The sequence below is a fragment of the Schistocerca cancellata genome, chromosome 11 (assembly GCF_023864275.1).
Source record: "Schistocerca cancellata isolate TAMUIC-IGC-003103 chromosome 11, iqSchCanc2.1, whole genome shotgun sequence".
NCBI lineage: Eukaryota > Metazoa > Arthropoda > Insecta > Orthoptera > Acrididae > Schistocerca > Schistocerca cancellata.
This window is the reverse complement of record NC_064636.1, coordinates 148,886,533-148,912,761: the sequence shown is the minus strand read 5'-3', so window position 1 is coordinate 148,912,761 and position 26,229 is coordinate 148,886,533. Positions and strand designations below refer to the sequence as shown.

At 41.4% G+C, this 26,229-nt stretch overlaps 1 protein-coding gene across 1 annotated transcript in view; it reads right to left on the bottom strand.

Annotated features, from left to right (window-relative positions):
* LOC126108627 (NADH dehydrogenase [ubiquinone] 1 alpha subcomplex subunit 10, mitochondrial) overlaps positions 1-26,229 on the bottom strand; it is an 81,499-nt gene that overhangs the window by 25,367 nt on the left and 29,903 nt on the right. The window contains exons 3-4 of the mRNA XM_049913939.1: positions 23,418-23,622; positions 13,762-13,848 (exon numbers count right to left, since the gene is read on the bottom strand). Coding sequence (XP_049769896.1) covers positions 13,762-13,848; positions 23,418-23,622 — 292 coding nt within the window. The remainder of the gene's footprint in view (positions 1-13,761; positions 13,849-23,417; positions 23,623-26,229) is intronic.

Genomic DNA, 26,229 nt, shown 5'->3' with positions numbered 1-26,229 from the left:
AATGTCGTAGACCCGCATAGTGGTGAAAGAGAGAATGTTTTCGAAGATGCAGAATTAAGAGACACTGTTGAGTGAAGCAGCAAGCCATTTCAAAACATCTCAAGGGTATGAACATGATTCAGAAAGAAGGGACTTGGGTTCCGTGTGAACTGAAACCAAGAGAAGTTGAACAGTTAAACAGTTGCTTCAGAGGCAAAAACGGAAGGAGTTTCTGCATCGTATTGTGACCGAGGACGGAAAATGGGTTCATTATGATAACCCTAAATGCAAAAAATCATAGGGATATCCCAGCCATACTTCCACATCGACGGCCAAACTGAATATTCACGGCTCCGAGATCGTGCTCCGCATTTGGTGGGACCAGCTCGGTGTCCTGTACTATGAGGTATTAAAACCGAGTGAAACAATCACAGGTGCTCATTATCAAACGCAATTAATGTGTTTGAGCAGAGCATTAAAAGACAAACGGCCACAATGCAGTGAGAGGCACGATAAAGTGATTTTGGAGCATGACAACACTCAACCCCACATTGCAAAAGAGATCAAAACGTACTTGGAAACGTTAAAATGGGAAGTCCTACCCCACCTGCCATATTCTCCAGACATTGCTCCCTCTGATATCACCTGTTTAGATACAATGGCGCATGGCCTGGCTGACCGACACTTCTGATCTCATGAAGAAGTCACACACTGGATCAACTCACGGATCGCTTCAAAAGACAAACAATTTTTTCGACGTGGGATTCGTACACTGCCTGAAAGACGGGAGAAAGTAGTGGCCAGCGATAAAAAATACTTTGAATGATACATGTGTAACCAATTTGCTTCATTAAAACCTCTAACATTGGGGAAAAAACAGCAGTAACAAAGTTGTACACCTTATAAATGTTAGAAGTGCCAAGTTTTCTGTAATCTCCCCGTCATCTATAAACAAGTGAACGTGTTGTTAACTAATGTTGGTTTAAAGGGTACATTCTGAATAATGTATGGGAGACACTTTTTTATACATATGATTTTATGTGTTAGTGCACACTAGTAAACACCTGATTCTTTAAAGAGTTGAATTCCCATGTTCAAAACAGCTTTAAATGTCGGATTACTTTAGAAATGAGTTAATGTGTTAAGCATCTGACATTAGCATGTAAACCAAAAAAAGGTTGGAAAAACTTATAAATTACACTTAAAGTCTGTTGGAAGTCACTAAGTGCTCTCATTATGAAATATTAAATGAGTACAGTCTGTGTAATTTGGGCTCAATTATAAGCAACAGCTCGTTTTTCACACATCTCAATGTTTGTGATGTCATATCTCCTGAACTGTGTGTCGTACAAGGATACAAGTTTGCAGGTACATTCAGTCGTATATGTGGATACTGTCTAAAACTATTTTGTGAAATGACTCTGTAATAAAGAAGTAACAAATTAAAATGTGATGTGCTATGCACGTTTCACTGCATTAACAGCGGAAATGTAGTAAGTGATAACCTTCTTTCCTTTTGTCAATCAGTGGGAAAGCGGGGTGCCAGACAGAAAATGTCTCTTAAAGGTTTGAAATTGTGTGTAAAGTTTGTCAGAAGTTGCTAAGTGCTCTCATTCTCACAAAATGGATGGATAAAGGCCAGGCATTTGTGTGTCGCCAGTTACACAGCCCCGAAACACACTGTTTCTAATGGTAATACTCGTCTTACTGAATGAAACTTTTAACATAAGACTATACCTCTTCATGAGGAGATTACGACACCATTTTACATTTTTAAATTGTGTCAACAATTACACAAAATATTTAAAACAAAATTTTTGTTTCCCCTGTAAGCCATTAGATAGCAATCTACTACTGGTACTAGATTCTGGGACAGTAGCTCAGTAATACAGACATTTGTTTTTGTTGCATTATTATTAGTTTGGAGTACTCAGCAGGCAGTGTGCCTTGCTGTCACAGTAAGTACATCGTGAAGCTTTAGGAAGAACACTGACCCCTGAAGGAGAGCCTTTGAGTATCCCATGATAAGATTTGCCAATCAAAAATATCCGACAGTATAACTGTGAAAACATTTTGTAAAAGATCAGCAGATCAGCTTCAGAGAGTATTAAGAATGCTTCCACACTGACCACATGATGTAAATGTTAAATGTAAAATTAAATATTCACAGTCCTATTAACGAGTTGATCATTTCGAAACATTAGAAGAATAGTGTATGAACAATATAATGAACTAAATATACAACAAGATAATATTTTTACTATTTTACCACCCAGAACCCTCTCAGCTGAAATGAGGGAACCAGTCTTCACTTCGACAACTCTCTACTATTTTCGGCAGGTGTGGGACTCCCGCATCCTCATCCTCACACACCACAATCTGCACAAATATTGGTAGTTTCTACTTAACAGGTATATGATGTGTCACAAAATTTCTTGTAAATATGGGATTTGAGATAAAAAAATAACATTCTGTAACTGACTGTAATTGAGAAGAAACAATTTATCATGTGACAACTTAAACAACAGAGGAATAAATCATGTTTTCCATATGCACCGTACATAACTGCTATCTATCTGACAACTTGCAATACTATCATATAACATCTGACCAACAGAAGGAATTATTATTCTCTCTCTCCCTCTCTCTCTCTACCTCCCTCCCCCATTGTTTTAAAATAAAATTCAGTCGTCAGCTGCCCAGTTTGAATATTTATTTCACTAGACTAGACTGGTTTTGACAGATGGCTCTGTCATCTTCAGAAGCCTACAATAGTCAGGATAGTATATTACAATTAGTCAATATTTTCTCAGTAGACAGCTACAACCTTGTCAACAATACATGATGCCATGACAAATTGTGACATGTACACAGTGTATATGATAATTGAAGATGTGTGCGGAAAAATGGGTTAACCCTCAAGTGTAAAAGCTTAGAGATAAGTGTTGCTATCTTTTTCTGGGTACGGGAACTATCGAAGTTGACATTGGTCTCACCCTAAATATCACTCAGGGGTGAGATCGATGTTAATTTTGACAGTTCCCATACCCCGCAACAGATGGCAACAATTATCTCTAACTTTTTACATTTAAGGGTTAGTCCATTTTTCTGCACATTTTCAATTATATAAAATGGAATACAAACGTCTCAAAAATGAGATCGACAGGAAGTGCAAAATGGCTAAGCAGGGATGGCTAGAGTATAAATGTAAGGATGTAGAGGCTTATCTCACTAGGGGTAAGATAGATACTTCCTACAGGAAAATTAAAGAGACCTCTGGAGAAAAGAGAACCACTTGTATGAGTATCAAGAGCTCAGATGGAAACTCAGTTCTAAGCAAAGAGGGGAAAGCAGAAAGGTGGAAGGAGTATATAGAGGGTCTATACAGGGGCGATGTTCTTGAGAACAATATTATGGAAATGGAAGAGGATGTAGATGAAGATGAAATAGGAGATACGATACTGCGTGAAGAGTTTGACAGAGCACTGAAAGACATGAGTCGGAACAAGGCCCCAGGAGTAGACAACATTCCATTAGAACTACTGACGGCCTTGGGAGAGCCAGTCCTGACAAAACTCTACCATCTGGTGAGCAAGATGTATGAAACAGGCGAAATACCCTCAGACTTCAAGAAGAATATAATAATTCCAATCCCAAAGAAAGCAGGTGTTGACAGATGTGAAAATTACCGAACTATAAGTTTAAGAAGTCACGGCTGCAAAATACTAACGTGAATTCTTTAAAGACAAATGGAAAAACTAGTAGAAGCTGACCTCGGGGAAGATCAGTTTGGATTCCGTAGAAATATTGGAACACGTGAGGCAATACTGACCCAACGGCTTATCTTAGAAGAAAGATTAAGAAAAGGCAAACCTACGTTTCTAGCATTTGTAGACTTAGAGAAAGCTTTTGACAATGTTGATTGGAATACTCTCTTTCTGAAGGTGGCAGGGGTAAACTACAGGGAGCGAAAGGCTATTTACAATTTGTACAGAAACCAGATGGCAGTTATAAGAGTCGAGGGACATGAAAGGGAAGCAGTTGTTGGGAACGGAGTGAGACAGAGTTGTAGCCTCTCCCCGATGTTATTCAATCTGTATATTGAGCAAGCAGTGAAGGAAACAAAAGAAAAATTCGGAGTAGGTATTAAAATTCATGGAGAAGAAATAAAAACTTTGAGGTTCGCCGATGACATTGTAATTCTGTCAGAGACAACAAAGGACTTGGAAGAGCAGTTGAACGGAATGCATAGTGTCTTGAAGGGAGGATATAAAATGAACATCAACAAAAGCAAAAGAGGATAATGAAATGTAGTCGAATTAAGTCGGGTGATGTTGATGGTATTAGATTAGGAAATGAGACATTTAAAGTAGTAAAGGAGTCTTGCTATTTGGGGAGGAAAATAACTGATGATGGTCGAAGTAGAGAGGATATAAAATGTAGACTGGCAATGGGAAGGAAAGCGTTTCTGAAGAAGAAAAATTTGTTAACATCGAGTATAGATTTAAGTGTCAGGAAGTCGTTTCTGAAAGTATTTGTATGGAGTGTAGCCATGTATGGAAGTGAAACATGGATGATAAATAGTTTAGACAAGAAGAGAGTAGAAGCTTTCGAAATGTGGTGCTACAGAAGAATGCTGAAGATTAGGTGGGTAGATCACATAACTAATGAGGAGGTGTTGAACAGGATTGGGAAGAAGAGAAGTTTGTGGCACAACTTGACTAGAAGAAGGGATTGGTTGGTAGGACATGTTCTGAGGCATCAAGGGATCACCAATTTAGTGTTAGAGGGCAGCATGGAGAGTAAAAATCGTAGAGGGAGACCAAGAGATGAATACACTAAGCAGATTCAGAAGGATGTAGGTTGCAGTAGGTACTGGGAGATGAAGGAGCTTGCACAGGATAGATTAGCATGGAGAGCTGCATCAAACCAGTCTCAGGACTGAAGACCACAACAACAACATGTTTACTGATAGCCAAGAGTGAATCAATTGCACCTGTGTACAGAGTCAAGTTGGTGTGGTACATATTAAAGTTAGCAATAGCTTATGATGAAATGTTTTCCATATTACGTAGAAAGTAACAGGTTTGACTAGAGAAGAATGTGCCTAGTTAGTGCTTTTAAGGACGGAGAAGACTCATCACGGTTTAGCAGCAAAATACAGAAAATGCTGAGAAAGCAACAGCTGTTGCACTTGAAGTTCAAAAGAGAACACGCAAATGATGACAGTTATTAGAGATTCACGTGTCTGAAGCTTACAGCAACTACCACGGTCATACCCTAGCAAAAGATCTGGCTGACAACCCAAGAAAATTCTGGCCCAATTTGAAATCGCTAAGCTTGTCTGGGGTTCTATGCAGTCACTCACTGACCAGTCTGGCGTGACAGTTGAAGATAGCAAAACAAAAAGTTGAAGCTTTAAATTCTGCATTTAAGAAATGATTCACACAGGAGAATTGTACAAACATACTATCATTTGACCACTGCACAGTATGGACGACATAGTAATAAGCATCACTGGTGAAGAGAAACAACTGAAAGTGTCGGAAACAAACAAGTTGCTAGGTCCGGATGGAATCCCAGTTCAGTTCTATATAAGTATTCTTATGTCTTTTACCTAGCTTGCATTTATCGCGAATCTCTCGTCTGGCACAATGTCCCAAGCAACTTGAAAAAATGTGGATGACTCCAGTTTATAAGAAGTGTAAAAGAACGGACCCGCAAAATAGCAAACCAATATTCTTAACGTCAGTTAGCTGGAGAATTTCGAGTTCAAATATAACTTTCCTAGTGACTGAAAAGCTATGTCCACAAATCAGAACAGTTTTCGAAAGCATTGCTCATGTGAAACACACTTTGCGCTTTTCTCACATGATATAAAACTACGGATAAAGGGCAACACGCAGATTCTATATTTCTAGATTTCTGAAAACCATTTGACACGGTACCTCACTGCAGATAACCAAGGTACAAGCAGATGGAATAGGTTCCCAGATATGCGAGTGGCTCTAAGACTTCTTAAGTAACAGAACCCAGTAGGTTGTCTTTGACTACGAGAGTTCAGAGACAAGAGTATTGTTGGGACTGACCCAGTGAAACGTGACAGGGCTGCTGGTATTTTTTATATACACAAATGACACGGTGGACAATTTAAGCTGCAGTCTGCGGCCATTTGCCAATGACGGTTTGGCGTACAGGAAGGTGTCGGCATTGAGAGACTGTAGGCCGATACAAGATGACTTAGACAAAATTTTCAGCTGGTGTGACGAATGGCAGCTAGCTCTAAATGTAGAAAAAATTAAGTTAATGAGGATGAGTAGGGAAAACAAACCCGTAATGTTCAGATACAGTATTAGAAGTGCCCTGTTTGACACAGTCAGGTCAATTAAATATCTAGGTCTGTGCAAAACACCATGAAATGGAATGAGCATGTAAGGATTGTAGTAGGGAAGGCAAATAGCCAACTTCGATTTGTAGGGGGGATTTTAGGAATGTGTGTTTCACATATAAAGTAGAGCGCATGTAGACACTAATGTGACCTGTACTTGCATAATGCTCAGGTGTTTGGGATCCGTACCAGGTCAGATCACAGGAAGACATCGAAGCAATTCAGATGCAGGCTGCTCAAGCATACTGATGTGTGCTCTGTTAGTGCCCTGTTGTCAGACAGTGAGTTACAAGCACCTCTGTTACTGATTATAGTTTCTGATTTGGTCAAAACCAATATAATTATGTTTTTGCGATGAAATGCTGGTTCAGACTGTGTCAGTCGTGTCGTTATGGAACAAAGTTGTGTAAATTATTTGAATTTAAAAGCCTTTCCATTCAATTTGTTACTTGCAGTCTACAGTGCATGAAATTATTATAGACAACATTAGGTATTACATGTGTTGTCCCCAACAATCAGTCTTTCCTTTCCTTCTCATCCTGTCCAGCAAGTCTCCCCTAACCCAGGGGTCTGGGTGACTTTTCCTAACTGTACCCCTTTTCATAAACCTTCCTTTTCCTTCATCCCTCTTACCTCACAACTCTTCTGCCAGAAGGATTGGTTTGGTTGACTGGGGTTGAAGGGACCAAACAGCAAGGTCATCAGTCCCTTGTTTCAAAGGTGGTCCATTCGGGCAGATTTACATCTCAGAAGGGTCGTAACGATAAAAGGTAAAAGGCTGAAAAATGTAAAAGTGTAGTTGTGTTGTCAATGGTGAAAACAAAAGGAGGGAAGTCAGCAAGTGGGCAATCCCAAGGCTATGCTAGAGGCAGGAAATATACCACCTCTGATGCAGTACAGACAAGACCACCTGCTATTCAAAAGCGTTCAACCGCTAGAATGTAAAAGTGTGCAGTGTAAATGGACACTAACCAAATCTAAAAAGCGGTAAAAACAGAGTAAAAGGGGGAGAAAAGAGGATGTTGGCCAGGGAGGGGAGTCAGGAATCTCCAAACATAGTTAACAGTGGGAGACACCCCAACCCTCACTGCCCTGCCCCTACTCCAGAGGGAGATTAAAAACCTTAGAACTGAAAATTAAAACCACTTTCACGGAGGAAACTGAGAACCAGGTCAACCATCTGGGAATCGTCTGCCAATATTAAAGGTAAAGTGTGGGGAAGCCTGTACTTAGTACACAGAGCCAAAAGAAGGGGGCATTCCACCAAAATGTGGGCTACTGACTGGAAGGCTCCACAACCACAAAATGGGGGTGGCTCACTACGCAAGAGAAAACCGTGGGTCAGCCTGGTATGGCCAATGCAGAGATGACATAGGATGGTCGAGTCCTTTCGGGAGAGGCGGAAGGAAGAACGCCACGGGACAGGTGTCACCTTAATCTAATAAAGATAGGGAGGTAGCCTCCCAAGGGTTGGCCTATGATTGTGCAAAGTGGGATTTGATGTGAAGCCGTAAACCCGCTTGCAGGAGGGGTTACAGAGAAGGAGGCATAAGTGACTGCTCCCCCAGCCAAACGATCAGCAAGCTCATTACCTGGGATACCCACATAGCCAGGGACCCAAAGAAAGTCAACAGAACAAGCATCACGGTGAAGATTAGTGAGACGGTCATGGATGGCAGAGACCAAGGGATGGCGGGAAAAACACCAGTCAATAGCCTGAAGGCCACTCATTGAGTCCGTACGTAACAAAATGCGGTTGAATTGGGACTGTTTAATAAATGTAAGGGCCCGGGAAATTGCCATCAATTCTGCAGTAAACATCCCACACGAGCAACATATTTAGAGCCATCGGTGTAAAAAACAATAGCATCCCGAAACTCCCATAGGAATGGAATCTTTCGGACCTCAGCGGAGATCCACCCGAATCCGGGGCCGAGGAACTAACCAAGAGGGGAGGGAGGGGGGGGGGGGGGACGTGGGTGACAAGAGAAAGAAGGAAGCTGAAAATCATGGTGAAGAGACTGTAATGGTACTTTGACTTCCGCGCCTCCGCCAATACAAAGATATAATTTACGATCGCGCACGCAGAAGAGCACTGCGCCAGCGACCGATTTTTATAAATAATTTTGTTTGTCTTTTACTTTTGCGTAGGTTTTTTGTTTTTTAACAACTAATTGATGTCACTCTCTCTCTTGTCTTCATATGAAAGACGTGTATTTTTCGGCGATGTGTTTAATGTGCTTTTGGGTGGAAATTAAAATTACATTACAAAGCGAGGTTGTTTCAATAGTGATTCGAGGTGGTTATCATCAAATTTGTAAATTGATCATGACAGTGACAACTTGAAGAAGTTTTCAACAGACGGAGAAAAGTGAAAGACGGGTCGTCCTACAAGAGAAATTAAGAGGACAGCCATGAAGACTACATTGTAATTAATACTGCGTATCTAACAAGATTATAAGGTAAATTTCAATTAGTTTCTGATGCTATTTCCGTACAGTCGCTTTTTGTGGTGTTGCCGACCCGGTCTGCCATGCACTGTCAAATTACAGCACGATCTCAATCAATGATACGAAGTCCGCCTTATCCGTAACTGAAACCACCAAAATTCCAAACCCAATCAGATTTTCTATTTTATATTTTTCACGGCAGAACACCAAGGAGAAGGTAACACTACAAGATGCAAGGCGGAGCCCAAACACCTGGACTAGAATCCTTTGCCGACCGAGATGTTATCGCCTACAAGACTTGGCACTGTAGAATCGACCCGAAGACGGAGAGTAGACCTAGTTTTGTTTATACTAATATGCCTTTTACTTTGTATACCCGATCATGTAGAAAAGTTTCTATTGATGAGAAAATACATGTATGGATGAAAGGACTTGGTGTACTTGCTGAGAATGTAGCTGTAACTGGTGATATTACTTTGTATTATAATTATTAATAAAGTGTTATCCTCAACTCCTGTAACCAGGGGCGTCAGCCAAGAACCGCTAGATGTACATCTGGTAATCGGGGGCTCAAGGGTGCAACAATTTGAAAAAATTTACAAAGCATAGTGCCGCACTGCCCGCTTGGCGCCCAGCCAGCCGGTTATGCAACCCGCCTGGCTTGGCACTATGCCGGCGCACCAGTGGGTCGTGCTCATAGTACGACTAGAGCGCGCATACGCTGTAATTCTCCTGCCGGTGCATGCAGAGTCTAAGTCCGTTATCAGCGCCTTACGTAACGAAGGTCACGCGTTCTGTATATAAGCGGGCAGTGCATGCCAGCGGAACTATTCCGCTGTGAGCTCTATCTGCAACAGCATTGAAGCACTATGCCTCGTCGACGTGTGTATCGTCATCGTCGTCACCGTATGCCAGTTTATAAACACATAATTAGCCTTGAAAATAAACTTGGAGGAAATGGAACTGCACAATCTATTATTCTTAATGGACCAATTTTTTTTTCATGGATGTCGAGTTAATTTTTCACTACATGTTGCGAATGGAGCATGTCGAAAAGAAGACCCAGCAAACGAAACTGTGGGACCACAGGTAATCGTCGTGCATCGAGGTAGAGCTCTGGATCGGGTGGACCGTAGTATGGGGACAGAAGTGGACCACCTGCGATTTTAGAGGAGAAAATTGAAACCCGTGTGAGAGGGTCCACGCAGAGGCATGCCGTAAAGCTCCCTGGAACTGCCGCTCTACAGAGGCCATCGAAGAAGAACTAACCCAAATGCAGAAATCATACACATACAGAGCAGGGGCGGCCTAAGGACCGACAGAGGCCACAAGTCCATCTATAGCAATGAGGAAAAGAACTACAGTCAATATGGAAACCTGTGGGATGCAATTCTCCTGGGTCTGTGAAAACTAAAAACAGTACCAACCCGAACCCTGAATGACTGATGGAACAGGAACTGGTGGATAAAAATTGGGAGTGGGCCCTGAAGACCCTACTCGTGAAGTGTAAGTAAGATGTGATGGCGCCAAGCCGTGTCATAGGCCTTGCGAAAGTCGACTGCGACCAAATGGCAGCACTGGGAAAAAGCCTGCCGAACTGCGGAATCCAAGTGAAGTAAATGATCGATCGGAGATTGTCCCTCTCGGAAGCCCCACTGGTAAGGGGACAATGGATCCCAAGATTCGGGGACCCAATTGAGCCGATGGGCTACCATCCGTTCAAGTAACTTGCAAACAATGTTTGTCAGACTAATTGGCCGACAGCTTTTGACAAACAGGGGGTTCTTACCAGTCTTAAGGACAGGAACCACGATGCTATCCCTCCATTGAGAAGGGTAGTCACCCTGGAGCCAAATACAGATAAGTACCCGGAGAAGATGTTGTCGTGGAGCACTGAGATGTTGAAGCAACTGGTTATGAATGGAGTCTGGGCCAGGGGTCGTATCATAAGAAGAAAGTGCAGAAAGAAGTTCCCATTCAGTAAAAGGTTCGTTGTAAGATTCTGACTGACAAGAGGTAAAACATAAGGCGGAAGTTTCGGCCCACTGTTTCTGGTGAAGGAAAGCACCCGGATAGGAGGTCGATGCTGATGCTGTTGCAAAATGGGTCGCAGGATGTTACGCGAGAATAAACGGGTCCATACAAAGGCCATCAACAAGGGAAAGGCCCGGGAGGGTAGACTGTCGATGGCAACTTTGGAGAGAGAGCAAAGTGTAGCCCATACCCATGACATTGGGACAGTAGAAATGAGTGAAGAAACAAAGCATTTCCAACACACCCGTTTGCTTCATTTGTTGAAGTAAAGGGCTTTGGCACGAAGGCGTTTAAAAATAATAAGATTTGCAGCCAATGGGTGCCTCTTAAGGTGATGCATAGCTCGATGGCGATCACAGGTGGCAATGGCAATGGCCGCACTTAACCCAGGACTTGCCGGTGGCGAAATGGTCCAGATGAGTGTGGGATAGCAAGGCTAGCAGTGTGAACAATCGCATCAGGCACGTCACGTAGGACGTCATCAATACAACCCGACAAAGAGGGAGAAAAAACGACCTGTGCAGTGTATAGAGGCCACTGGGCACATTGGAAAGACCAACGAGATAACCTGTCCATCGGGGAGTGGGAAGGGAGCGAGAGAAGCAATGGGAAGCGGTCACTATCGCAAAGGTCGGCGCGTGGTGACCAGTGTAATGAAGGGAGGAGGGAGGGAGAAGAAAAAGAAAGATCAATGGCAGAAAAAGTACCATGACCGGCACTGAAATGGGTAGGGGAACCATCATTAAGAAGGCACAAGTCGTTAGTCTGCAAGAAACAGGTCTATGAGAAGACCCCGACTAGATGGAAATGCACTGCCCCACAAGGTATGATGAGCATTAAAATTCCTGAGAAGGAGCAACGGAGGAGGAATTTGGTGAAGAAGGGCAGTTAAGGCTGCAGGTGTAAGAGTCCTGTCAGGAGGGAGATAAAGATTGCAAACTGTGACCCCAGAGTCCAAGTGGACCCTAAAAGCAACCGCTTCCAATGTAGTTTGAAGAGGAATCCACGTGCTAGCAATGCCCGTACAGACCAACGTACAAACGCCACCAGAGGCCCACAGGGGGGCAACCCGATTGCGACAGAAAGCACCGAACCCACGGAGGGTCAGTGAGTGATCATCAGTAAAATGAGATTCCAGTAGAACCGTAGAACCACATAAGCTGCAAAGTAAAATGAAATAAGGGATTTCAACTCCGGAAAGTGACAGTAATATCTATTACAATTCCATTGGATAACCACAGAACAATGATTCAAATGTGGGGTGAACAGACTAAAGCCAGTCATGCTGCCGGGTCACCATCTGTCACCGATAAGGAGGGGGCCTCAAACGGCAGGTCAGAGGCAGGTTGCGAAGGTGGGGACGGGACCTCTGGGGACACCAGAGACTCCTTGTACCGGGACTTAACATTTCTTCTTCTTTTCTGTTTGAGATTGATGAGGGCTGTGCTGCAAAAAGGAGCCAGCTGCAGCAAGATCTGGAACAGAAAGAGAGCGGGCGACCTGGGGGCCCCACAGATCTTGGTCGTCATGTGGCAGCAGGCCTTTGGCCTGGAAGGTGCTGGGAAGAGGGGTCCCGGCAGGGGCGCCCGTGACCGGCAGACGCTGAAGGAGTGGGACACTTCTCCGGCTGGGGAAGGGAGCGGTGCCCAGAGGTGAGGGTGTGGGAACCACAGGGGAGGGGGAGAAAAGAGGGGTTCGGGACTGTGGTAAGGAAGGGGGAGGAAGGGGTGAAGATGTAACTAAAGCGTAGCTAGACGTCACGGACACAGGGTGAAGACGTGCATACTTCTTAGAGCCTCAGTGTAGGTTAAACGATCGAGGGACTTATACGCCAGTATATTCTTTTCCTTCTTATAAACTGGGCAATCTGGTGAATATGGAGAATGATTGCCATGACAATTAACACACACAGGAGAGAGGACACAGGAACCCCCCTCACGGAGTGGACGTCGACAGTCACCACAGAGAGGGGTCTGCTAAGAGTGGGAAAACATGTGGACAAAACGCAAGCACTTAAAACGCCTCATAGGTGGTGGGATGTACGGCTTCACGTCACATTGATAAACCATAATCTTGACCTTCTCAGGCAGGGTATCCCCTTCAAAGGCCAGAATAAAGGCCCCAGTATCAACGCGATTGTCCGTCGGGCCCTTCTGAACACGCCGAAGGGAATGAACACCCCCACTGTCCTAGATTGTCCCTAAGTTCATCATCAGTTTGAAGGATGGGGTCCCTGTGAAAAATTACACCTTGAATCATATTCAAAGACGGTTGGGGGGGTAATGGCCACAGGAATAGTACCAAGATGGTCACAGGCACAAAGGATAGCTGAAGCAGTTTGGATCAACAACGAACGCGACCGCATTTTGTTCAGAGAGTACAATTTGCCAAACTTGTCTTCTTCAAAGTGTTCCACAGTCAGTCCCAGTCCTCGATGACAGTGAGGGAGGCAATCGTCGAAAGCTCTGAATTTTATCCAAATTTGACGTAGCAAGTAAACTGACAACTTTTTACGTGAAGACTCTTCTGCAAAAAACTTCATAGTAGTTTTTCTACTTTATCACAATTTTTAGATAAGGGGGTGTAAATTTTACTTACAACATTTTTTTCTTGTTAACTACTGTGTCACACTCCAGACCACTGATGACATTTTAAATGAATGAAACAAAAACAGATTTAACACACACTTTTAATAAGACTACAGACACCATGGCCACACAAATCAAGACTTTTACTATCAACATTAACAGTATTCACAGCGCACCAGAGTGTGACGTCTTCAAGGATGTCTGGATAAACGTACAAGAAAAGCTGAACGTTGCCAGGTAAAACGAATACACGAATATCAGTTTTCTTCATATTAGTGTTCAAACAGCAGACAGATGATACGAGTGTTGTTTTATTGCTCACCTGTTTTGCTGAGGTACCCACACTGCACCATCGCCTCCACAAAGACAAAGTCACTGAACGCACAGCGTTCCAACACCACTCCTTGACCTGCAAAACAGAAGACTGGCTGCAGACAGAAGTTACTGTACACCACATACACTTAAGTGTTGTTTACATCTTTATGTGACACTGGTAAATATATATACCACTAGTCTTAAATATTGTTTATTATTTTATTTGCCACAAACAAACGATTTTCTTGGTATTAATCCGTATTTACTCGAATCTAAGCCACACTCGAATCTAAGCCACACCTGAAAAATGAGACCTGAAATCCAGGAAAAAAAAATTTCCCGAATCTAAGCCGCACCTGAAATCTGAGACTCGAAATTCGAGGGGGGAGAAAAGTTTTAGGCCGCACCTCCAAATCGAAAAAAAGTTGGTCTATTGTAATATGAGACACAATTTAGGTCGAATGAATGACGATACAGCTACAGTTTGGTTGGAGTCGTAAGCTTAGCAGTTAAGCTTTACCAGGTAGCCATTGCTATGCATCAGGCGCTCCGTCCGTATTTATATGGATACCCTTCCTTTTTCAGGTGCTTCATCTGGTTTGAATCGGTTGCTTTTTTTTCTTTGATCTGATAAGTGCCGTTCTCTTTGTTATAGGTGTTTACGTCACTCTAAGCCGAAAATGCATTATTGTACTGTGTCATGCATTGTTTGATGCATTCTGATAATGAGTGTTTACGACCTGTCGCCGCTCGCGGCATGGCTTGCTTTTGTGCGCACTACCGCCGCTTACAATAAAAAAAGAGAGGAATTGTCTCATTAGCGAAACAATGGCAAGAGACTGGTATTTGTTGTTGCTTACACTGCTGCTTTCTTTGATAATGATCAACAAGAACCAAATAATAGACTGCATATGATAGATGTGCTGAACGAGAGTTTAGCTAAAATTTTTCTCTGTTTGAAAATCTTTGCAGACGCCTCTTGTGTACATTACATTCTGCACAGAAATTAGAGTCATCTTAGATTTAAAAATCTAATCGATTGCCGTGCTTCATTTCTGATTGTATCACTATTAAGCATAAGAATAATACGAATATAAACATGGCATGATATGTATATTCTTCCGCGTTTGCTGCTGTTTCACACTAGGTTCGTAGGTTATTAGGCAGACATGATTTAAATGAGATAGCAGCAAACACGAAAGAATACATGGCAAAATGTTTATATTCGCATTATTCTTATGGTGAAGAGAATACTGCATGTGATTCATAATTCATAAAAGTTCCTATTAGCAACCATCTCTTCTCACAGGTAGGAAAAAATTCAGAACATAGAATTGGCCATATTGACAAACATCGCAAATAGTCTTGCCAGTCGGATTTTCGTAGTACATTGAAATGCTGCTACATTCAAAGATGAACAATACGGAATTTGTATTTACTTCGTTGGATAATGTATGAAAATACAGTGGTCGAAACTCGGGGCGGCGAAAAAAGCTCGTCTTCCACTTTTTTTTTTAATTTATTTACTGACGCAGAGGTTTTGGTGCCAGTATTTATCTTTGTGCCTGCAAAGCATGCCTGTGTAGCGCTACATATATTCGATGGCGGAAGTTATTTGTGGCGACACCTACCAACATTTTTAAGAACTTCCGCTTACTTTGCACTCGATTCTAAGCCGCAGGCGGTTTTTTGGATTACAAAAACCGGAAAAAAGTGCGGCTTAGATTCGAGTAAATATGGTAGTCATACTTTTGTCTGACAAATAAAAATTCCATTTTTATGTTTCTAAGTCAATAGGCTCAAAAATATTGGCCAACAAGTGAGTAACAGTATGTATATTTACCAACGGCCTTTCAGGCACTCTTCTCTGTAACTGACTGTGTTCAATTAGTATTTGTTACATGTGGGCTTACTCTTCTGATACATTATGGTATAAACAATAGTAAGTTCAATTCACAGTAACATTTTCTACATTGTAAAGCATAAAATAGTCATTTGTAAGCAAGTTTACAGCTAGTATTCTTCCGTGCCGTATGTGTAAGGAAAGAAGATTGTAGTGAATTTGGTTCCTATTTATATACAATTTTGCTGATTATATGCTGTGAAACACTTGTTCTAATAAACTATGAACACCAAATGCAATATTGTTTCACAAATTATGTCAAAAACATCGGTCGCCTAGGTAATAAAAATTATTTCTGCAAACACTGGATGATTACTGATGATTGCAGCATGGCGAAAATAGTTTATGCACACATACTCAGAAATAAGAGGTACATTAGTTACTGATTTTCATTTGGTTGTCGTAATTAGAGGGATTGTACTGACATCCGTGAATATTTCTTTTGGATGAATAAGAATGACTTCATAGTCATGGCACACAAAGTTGTGGCTGATCGTGTAATGCAGTCCTAGGAAGAGATTAACAGAGGAGGATAAAAATCATTCAGAATTTGGAGTAGACTCTGAGGCAGTACTATACAGCAACTGATGATAGTCTGGGTAACAATTTGTCACAGGGGACTTAGAAATACATGATAAATTGAGCAGTTTTATTGATTACTATTCCCAAAGTATACACGCAGACATGTATTTCACTGTTACGTTGTATAAAACATTTTGCCATTTGAAGGGTTAAATGTCACTATACTCAGACTGTTACACCAACATTACGAACTTTTATTTCTCACACAGAGTACATTAGGGGTCAAAGTCTATTTTCAACATTCATTTGGTCCAAGGGGGATTTTTAAGCCATCAGTTTTTCGACTTCTCCGACTGCATGAAACACCTTCCTGTTGTTGCTGCTGTTTCCGCCACCTACTCTTCAGCACAATTCAGTAGCACGGCATTTCGAAAGCTTCTATTCTCTTTACATCTTAACTGTTCGTTGTTCACGTACCATTTCTTTACACGGCTACATTTCTGACAAATAGCTCACGCGAAGACTTCCTGACATTAAATTTACATGAAACCTCAAAATATTTCTCTTTTTCAGAAAAAAAATTCTGGTGTTCGCACAAGTTGTAAATAACATTTTGCTCGAATGCCTTAGTCGACAGCCAATAATACCTAGTAGTCTTTATCTAAAGTGCCCATCTGTCACCCAACACTTTCACTATGTGGTGAGTAGCAAGATTCAGTTTCATATAGAGAGAGAAATCATCAGGCACATTTTCTCTAGTGTTTTGGCTGATACCTGTAATTTCAATTTCGGAATGTGCTTGTGGAGTTAACCCGAAGAAATACTGCTTATTGTAGATTTTGTGCAATACGTAGTGTCAAAGGAAAACATTGGTTTGTTTCTCATTACAAACAAAATGATTTTTGAAGTGGACTTTTACATGCCCATGTAATAGCAAAAATTAGCCTAGTACACTACTAATTTTATAGTTATGTATTCAGAGGGACAGTAAAACAGTAGTCCAGATATGACTTGCACACTGACCTGATTCCCACTGTCAGCTACTGCCATACTGAAGCACTACAAAGTTGCTGCTTCAGTTCTGATAATTTTTCTTGTTTTCCTGTAGCTGTTAATAGGTATCGGTACAGCAAAAATTTGCACTAGACTAATTTGGTACTGCTGTACTGAGTGGGCTTGTAAAATTCAGCTTTAAAAATAATTTTGTTTGTAATGACTAACAAACAAATTCCGGATGTCATACGAAACATGTTCGGCTGACTCCAGCTATGCATTGCAAAAACTAAATTTCAAATGAAAATATATAACATTTTCATTAGAGAAGTTTTATTTGACCAGAGTGCAGTAATCACATATATAGATAACTTGTTCCGGTAAATTTTAATTGCCATATTTAGATATGAAAAATTTTTACAACAATCAATCACGAAGTACATTTTTAAAAAATATTTGTGTTAAATACCATCTACACACATCGGACATTGTGGCACTCTACGCAGTGCACTATTAACTAGTCACAAATGTACAGGACCTCAACTGTACCGTAGCTAGAAGCAATTTGGAAAATTCAACATACCGATTATAACAAAACATGTCGAAGGTCCACATATCTTGCCGGAACGAACCACCAGTGCAGCACCGTATGTTGATTAATAAAAACGTAAGTGTGGTAAAGACTTCAAAAGTTACTGTTGAAATATATTTGACACATCAGGTATTACTTTTTCTGTCCATTTTGATGCTGATGGCATTCTGCCAAGCAAGAGTCAAACACACTATTGTACGAGGGTTGACTGAAAAGTAATGCCTCAACCTTTGTAACTATTCAACACTCGGCAGCATTGGTATGCGGCAAGTACAGTAGAGCGTCGATTATCCGAAGTAATTGGGGGACGTGGGTGTTCGGAAAACTAGTTTGTTCAGATAATCTAACTGTACATGTTTATTTGCCAAAAAGAAGTACTGTACAGTAAATTTATTCATGAAGACAGGCATCTCTTTTAGTATTACAAAGTAACATACAAAGGCAACTTCAGTAGGAATATATAATATGTGGCACAGTTTATTAAACAAAAATATATACACATTACATACACATTTTGCATGAACAATACACACAGTATACAAAATTAACATTTAAAAAAATCCTTTATTTTGGTCTGTCTAAGCAAGCCTACACGCTTACGAGCAGCTAAGTCACATACTTTTTTCATTACAGATATCTGAAACTGGTCACTTTCATCTTGGGCTTCAAACCATCGCAAGACAGTATCTACACAAGTGAACGCCTCAGAAGCTGTTGGTATACTTTCATCTTCACTTTCTGGAGCACTGATTGATGAGATGCTAGCGGCATCATCTTTATCAGTGACAACGTTCACAATCTCACTGTCCCGCATGCTTTTGTGTCCTGGATCTGCATCATCGATATTCATCCATTCACGAATGTCTTCATCACATTCGTGGCAATCTATTTCTTATAGCATACCGAGAATTTCGGACATATCATTCTGTTCGTCATTTTCAATCATATCTTGTGAATTTTCTTCTGTGTCCAAAATTTTATTCCAGGCTTTCTTCAAATTCTCTTCCTTTACACTATTCCATGCTGCACTGATCATGTAGGACGCGTCTTCCATGTCAATATTCTTAAGATTTCTTAAGAGACTTTCTTCTCCATCCTCTTCTCTTTCTAACAATAACTTACGCAACAATTTTTTCCTGTAATATCGTTTGAAAGTCTCAATAATGCCTTGACCCATGGGCTGTAATAAGGAGGTTACGTTAGGTGGAAGAAATATTACCTTTATGAACTCGTCTTTTTCGTTTAAAATATCACATGACAGATGAGTTGGTGCACTGTCAAAGAAAAGTAGTGTTTTCTCCCTCTTCCCATTCTTTAGCTGATGAGCTTTTACAGAGGGTACGGAAAAGCCCAGAAACCACTTCATAAAAATCGTACTATCCATCCAGGCACTCTTTTGTGAGGTGTACACAACAGGCAAGGCTGACATATTAACGTGCTCGAAACAACGCGGTTTTTTACTTTTACCAATGACGAACAAAGACAGTCGGTGACTTCCAGTAGCATTAGCACAAGCCAAAGCTGTAATACGGTCCTTGCTTGTTTTAGGACCAGGTGCTGCTAATTCATGATGTGAAACAAGAGTTTTTCTCGGTAAAGCTTTCCAGTTAAGTCCAGTTTCGTCAGCATTGTAAACGTTTTCGAGAGCATAATCTTCTTCCCTTAATACGTCCCTCAGTTTGACTTTGAAAGAATCAGCTGCCGAAGAATCAGCCGACAGTTTTTCTCCCTGTATTGTAAGCTCACAAATGCCGTGTCTTGACTCGAAGCATTTTAACCAGCCTGTGCTCGCTTTAAAGTTCAAAGGCCCCCCAAGTTGCATCGCCTTCTCACACAGAATGGGACCCGAGATAGGTTCTCCGTCCGATCTCTTTTGTGTAAACCACTTGTAAACAGCATCATCTAGATCTGTGTTAGTGGCGAGCTTCACAGTTTTACGGCTTGTCGATCCATCAGTAGAATCGAGCATAGCTATAAAATTTGCTATGCTCGTCTTTTGTTTTTTTATATTCGTAATTGTCGACTTCCCCACCTTGTACTCAATGGATAAAGTGGTTTCAGATTCACCTCCTTCTAACCTTTTAATAATCTCGTACTTGTCCCTCGTAGAAAGGACAACACGTTTACGTTTAAGCACTTTGTATCGTCAAGTTCACTTCTTCACGCAGCAGCACACATATGGTCGTAACAGAGAACAGAAGTTGACTGTTTCCACCGTGAGAAGCTCTTCTCGGGAGTGCGCAATCCTTCAAACTGCGCGGAGCGGCACGCCTCAACTCTCAGCTGGCGCAGCTGTTGCTGTGGACAGCTCTGATACTGCCGCTACTTCTGCTGCCAGTGCCGAGCCGACAGAAGTGTGCCGATTGTTGAAACACAGCGACTGGCGGCTCGGACGGTCAGCAGTGCCTCGTGAAGGCCCCATTAGAAGCAATGTTCCGCCAGCGGTGGCCCGGTGTGGCGACTACTGTGGGAAACTTGGTTTGGGAGTGAGGGGGACGACGGACGGTAGGGTGGGAGAGTAACAGGTGCGATCGAGTACACAGTTCGGTTAAGCGGTCGTCGGGTTGACCGACGTTCGGATAATTGATGCTCTACTGTACTGACTTGTTCCGTAGCCTCTTCTCTACAGCTCCAGTTGGCGGGAAGCCTTAGCACTGAACGGTTGTGTTGTTACAGTGCGAAGTATGGAACCCTGTGCAGACGGTCGGTCAATGCGATTTAAGCAAACTGCAGTTATTGAATTATTGACAGCAGGAGGTGTCAGCCCAAAGGATATTCATCAGAGAATGAAAGCAGAATAGAGAAAGGCGTCACCTTCGTTCTCTTAACGCGAGGGGAGTTCCTGGCAAATTTTAAGTTTGTGCGCTTTCATTTCAGGAGTCGGCATCCAGGGTACCCACCGTGCGCAGATCTTATGATAGCCGAGAAAAGCAATAATGTAACCCACACTTTCTTGTGAAATCCCAATTGTGCCTGCGATTTCTCTCTGGGTGATACAATGATTGTCCTGAATCAATCTGTCAACATTTTGCTCGTGAAACTCAGCGGTTGCTGTCACAGGGCATGCAACTCTGTCGCGCAGGTCAGATGTTCCTGCCTCAAAATCTTTAAACTTACTTGCCCGACGACACACAGTACTCACATCGACACAATCACTGCTTTCATTCTCTGACGAATCTCCTTTGGGGTGACACCTTTTGCTCTCAAGAATTCAATGACTGCACGTTGTTTAAATCACATTGACCGACCGTCTGTGCTAAGGCTTCCCACCAACTGGAGCTGTAGAGAAGAGGTTACGGAACAAGCCAGTCCTGCCGCATACCAATGCTGCCAACTGTTGAAGAGTTACGAAGGTGGAGCCACTACTTTTCAGTCAACCCTCATATTATGGAGTGCCCCCAGATGGCAGCAGTCTCCTACATGACAACTCAGATACATAACACATACATTTTTCTGTGATGGTATAATACATACAATGACGACAATCTACAATTAAACATGTTTTATATAAAATTTTAAAACAATTTCAATACAGTTTCTTATAGAAAGACACACCATCAATCAGCTGTAATAGGCACAACATTTAAAAGCAGCCAATCCAATCACTCAAAACTTGTCAAAATAACATAAAAAGATTTTACTAGACTCCACAATTAAAACAAAGAAATGAAGTGGACGACACAGGTGACAGCAAGGGGTTTCTAGGGAGGTGTTCATTTCTGTTCTCGACAGAACACTATTTTATATTTATGCAAACGTTTACAGTGTTTGTACGTACATTAACAGTATAACAGTAAATTACAGATAGCATTCAAGATTACTGACAGGTACAACATACACAGAACGTAACTCTGATCCCCACAGACTTATACAGAACATGTCTATACTATTTACTATCGTTTGGCTGTGTGCTGTCAGCTGTCAATGCAGACAGAGTAAGTAATACCTGATACACCAAATGTATTTCACAAGTAACCTTTGGAAGGGTTTACCACAATTACATTTTTATCACTCGACACTGGTGTGTGTAATCCTCCGAGGTATATGGACCTCCGACACGTTTCATTATAATCTCGCATGCAAGATAATACCACATTAGAATTATCAAATAGGTCAACAGCATTTTTATAAGAGAGAAGGGGAAAAATGTGAATGATGTCAGCCAAGATGTTGCTGAATTCGAAAATGAAATCAGTTTTTGCCTATTGGCCTCAGTTTTCGTGATATTGTACCTTTTATTTACAAAATTAAAATGCTGTATTTTGGTTACTTTGGTATTGCTCAATTAATATGCTTTTACCAATGTAACTAAAATACAGATGGCTACTCGCTGCAAAGATAACACATTACGTTGCAGACAGGCACAATTAAAAGACAAAATCAAACAATGGTGAACCCAGGATGGAACGTAACAATATAATGAAAATGATAGTTGCTCCCCACCATATAGCAGAGATGCTAAGTCGCAGAACAGCACAACAGAAAGATTGTCGGAAAGTTAGCTTTCGGCCAACAAGGCCTTTGTCAAAAATAGAAAATAGACGACAACACACACACACACACACACACACACACACACACACACACACAGAGCAAGCACACACATGAGGATTGTTTAATTTACTTTTATTTATTGTGTGTGTGATTATGTAATTACTGGTAAATAATCTAAATTATACAAGGAATTCCATACATGAGGAATTTCATACCACCAGGATACGAAGGAGGCTGACGAGTTGTGCTCATGTTGCAGCGCATCATGTTGTGTTTGCTGCATCAGTCTCAGAAGTGAGAGAAATCTGACCCTGTGAAGTGAATTGCTGCAGGTTCATGGAAGGTTTGCGGTCTGTGAGAGTTCAAGAAAAAATGTATTGCACCGGTATAAATAACTCAAAATATGTTTGTTGTATTTGTGGTAAGTAAGTCTGAAATCGCACAGACAAAACTTAATCCTCTCGTAAAAGAATGCTATGAACTCTATTTTGGGTGCAAGCCTGGCAACCTAGACAAAAAATGAGGCCCTCACATATGCTGTTTGCCATGTGTTACGCTCCTGATAGGTTGTTTAGAAGGATTATGTCACATGTCCTTTGGTGTCCCCAACAATTTGAAGGGAACAAACAGATCACAAAACAGGCTTGTTTCTGTGCGATGAAAATAGCCAGAATCACCATGGAAACAAAGAAAACTGTGCAATATCCTAATTTACTATCTGTGTTAAGTCCTGTGTGTCACAGTGAGTGTTTCTGGTACCTGTGCCTCCTGACAACGTGACAGTGAGTGAAGACGAATACAGAGATGAACTCCTGGAAGTCTGAGAAGGCAACAGGCCTACTGACCCAACATTACACACACCCCATGTCAATCAAATGGGCCCTTTTTTTCCCTTCAATGGAGGTCCCAATGATCTCATTTGTGATTTAAAATTTTCGAAGTAATATGTTGAGCTTACAGCTTCACAATTAAAAGAAAAGAATCTTCTTCTTCCTGAAACAAAAATGAGTTTCTCATGACCACAATGCCTTCTCTCTCTCTCTCTCTCTCTCTCTCTCTCTCTCTCTCTCTCTCTCTCTCTCTTACCCCCTCCACGGTAGGCGGCACAGGTTTCTGTAATGACATCAAATTTGTTGCGGAGAATCACTTCAGTACTTACCGGTGTTCATGAGGTGGGCGAGTGCATCGACATACTGCGAGAAGCGGTACCGGTACATAAGCATCTGGAAGGTGGCCGCATTGCGATGAGTCGGGTTGCGGCAGAAGTCGCGGTGGTCGTAGGACTTGAGAGAGTCCGGCATCTGCGGATCCAGTTGTCTCATGTCGTACCCGTACGGGTTGATGTAATGCATGTCCATTGTCACCTGCAGAAACGCGACACGGTAAAACAGAGGACCTGCAGCTGGCCAGTAGAGGGACACCCGTAACCCGTAATACACACGTACTTGGAAGCCAAAATATTTTCACTGAGAGTGTCAACAATAGATTGTCGTCAGAGAAAAGAAGAGCGAGAGGGCTGATGTGGTATCGAGATGTGCCTATACTGGGCTAATAAATTTATGCCATTGAAAAAAAGAGGATTTTTATATTTAATGACAAAGTACAGTTTCAAATATTGGGATTTATCCAGAAATTCAACTCAGCTGTAATATGTACAGACGTGTTACCTACAGCAACATATGACAATCTGTGTCAGACTGCGACTCCAACTCAGATTTCCCAGCGATTACGAGTAGTCGTCTTAATAATCTACGAGAAGAAATAGATAGGTGTGCGACGTGTGGATCAGCCCCGGAGTTTGCGATAAGTGGGAAATCTGGGTTCGAGTCCCTACCCTGTACACAATTTTACGTGTCACTTTAAGTACTACATGTATACCTATTACATTTAAATTGAATTTTGGGAATAAATTTCAATTTCCCCAACAGATTTCTTGTACCTTCTGTTCTCCAGATCGCATAAATCCAATGAATTGAGCACTATTTTACCATCATCCCTGCAGTTTTTATACTTGTTCTTTCACAGCCAGTTTTGAGCAAAGTTTTCTGCCTATCAGGAGTTCTAAAAAAAATATCTTTCACGTGAGAAGAAACTGGTAGTACAGAATGACAATGAAGAAACACGAGATGGGGAATTACTGTCAAATCGCACTGATGTCCACCTGATCTAAAATCACAGATTATATTCTATGCTCAAACGTAATGAGGTATAAAATAGTTTAGCAGCCACAGGTACCGTTCAACTTCCTTCAGAACTGAGCAAAATTATAACGTGTTACAACAACATAAAATGAAATAAAATAACAGTTTCAATTTGTTACACAGTGATTTCCACATAGCAATCCCCAGCCACATGTCAAATATATCTTGTTGTGTACAGTGTCGATGTCGCATATGAAATTAAGTAAGTTGGCAGTTGAACAGTTATCGTAAACTCTACAGTCAGGTGCATCTAAGATAAGTCAGCAAGACACATCATTTCTCATTGGGTGAGCCAGAGCCGTATCGATACTCACTTTGGTGGAAAACTACCTCATTAAAATGACACAGCAAATTACAAATTTAAATTGTAATCACCACTTTTATGAGAGTTAATGTAAGTATGGAGTTTATTAAAATATGATTACTACTTTCAGTTTTTTTATAACAACCATCTTCAGATCTGTAAACAAACAGAAAAAGAAATCACCTCAGAAAAATTCTTAACATAGTAATACACATTTTAAAAAGTTATAAAGCCAACACGACTTTTATGGGTAGAGCCTATTACTTTAGTGAAATTGAAATACACCACACTCAACTTTGCAGCGTTGTATGGAAAATTTACTGCTTTCAGAATAACTCACCAATCGAGATGTACATATACGTGAATATGCACTAAACAGCATCAATAATGATCATCATGCAAACTTGCATTCATGTTAAAAAGAACCAGACTAATACCGTGTTGATGTTAAAAGCGTCATTAAGGGCGAGACAGGTCATAACTGTGCAGAAATACAAGCCAACCACCACAACAACAAAAACGTTGTACATGAATCCAAGTGATCTTGAAGTTTTAAAGTAACAGGGAGAGAGAGTTACAAGACTGGGAATGGGCATCTTCCACCTTTAAGTGCTCAGGTTTTCACCTCCTCTGACCTGCAGTTCTGGATGACTTACCCAAAACCTACCCTCTTTCCTAGACTTCTACAATCCTTTTACTTCACCCCTCTTCCTTTCCCTTCAACCCTTCTGCCTCAAGGATGAGCCACTGGCTCCAAAAGCTTGCCTAATTACAACCCTCTCATGTGTGTGTCTTGCTGCACTTGGTGAGTAGATTTTTTATCTACCCAATGAAATTATCAACAACACTTTGCAATACATGTTGCATATTGTTTGACTATTACTTTATGTTACTGCAGAACCTTATTTTGAGAGAGAATTTAGAAAAATGTGGGGTAAATTTTGCCCCACCTCGTTATTTATGTCTTGGGATTTGCACCTTGTTACTCTAGGGTTTATACCTTTGGAACAAAATCACGTTCCACTGCAATTTTGCAAGGTACCTTAGTCCAGTGTTTTCTCAACAGATTGTGGCACACATTTTCCGGCAGATGACAGTGCAGAAATGAATGAAGTAAGATTTCATTTGGGCAACACAAGGCCATACTGAAGTGGCAATGGAAGAACGAAAACATTATAGACTTAGAATGGCAATGGCATAATGTGTATGGAACTCAGCCACCAACACGTACAACAATTTATCACATTCACGATAAATCTGAAGCTGAAGGAACGGCGTGGCCAACCAAAAACAAATGAGTGCAGCTTCCTCCTCTGGTGTGTTGCAACCAGTACACTCGGTCTCTGAGTACTGCGAGTGGTTTGAAGGCACATTTCACGAGGATGAGCGGTTTGCGGGGACAGTTATTTGGGAGACGTAAAGGACAATGGGTTAAAATCTTGAGGTCCTTGTCAATTACAACCTTG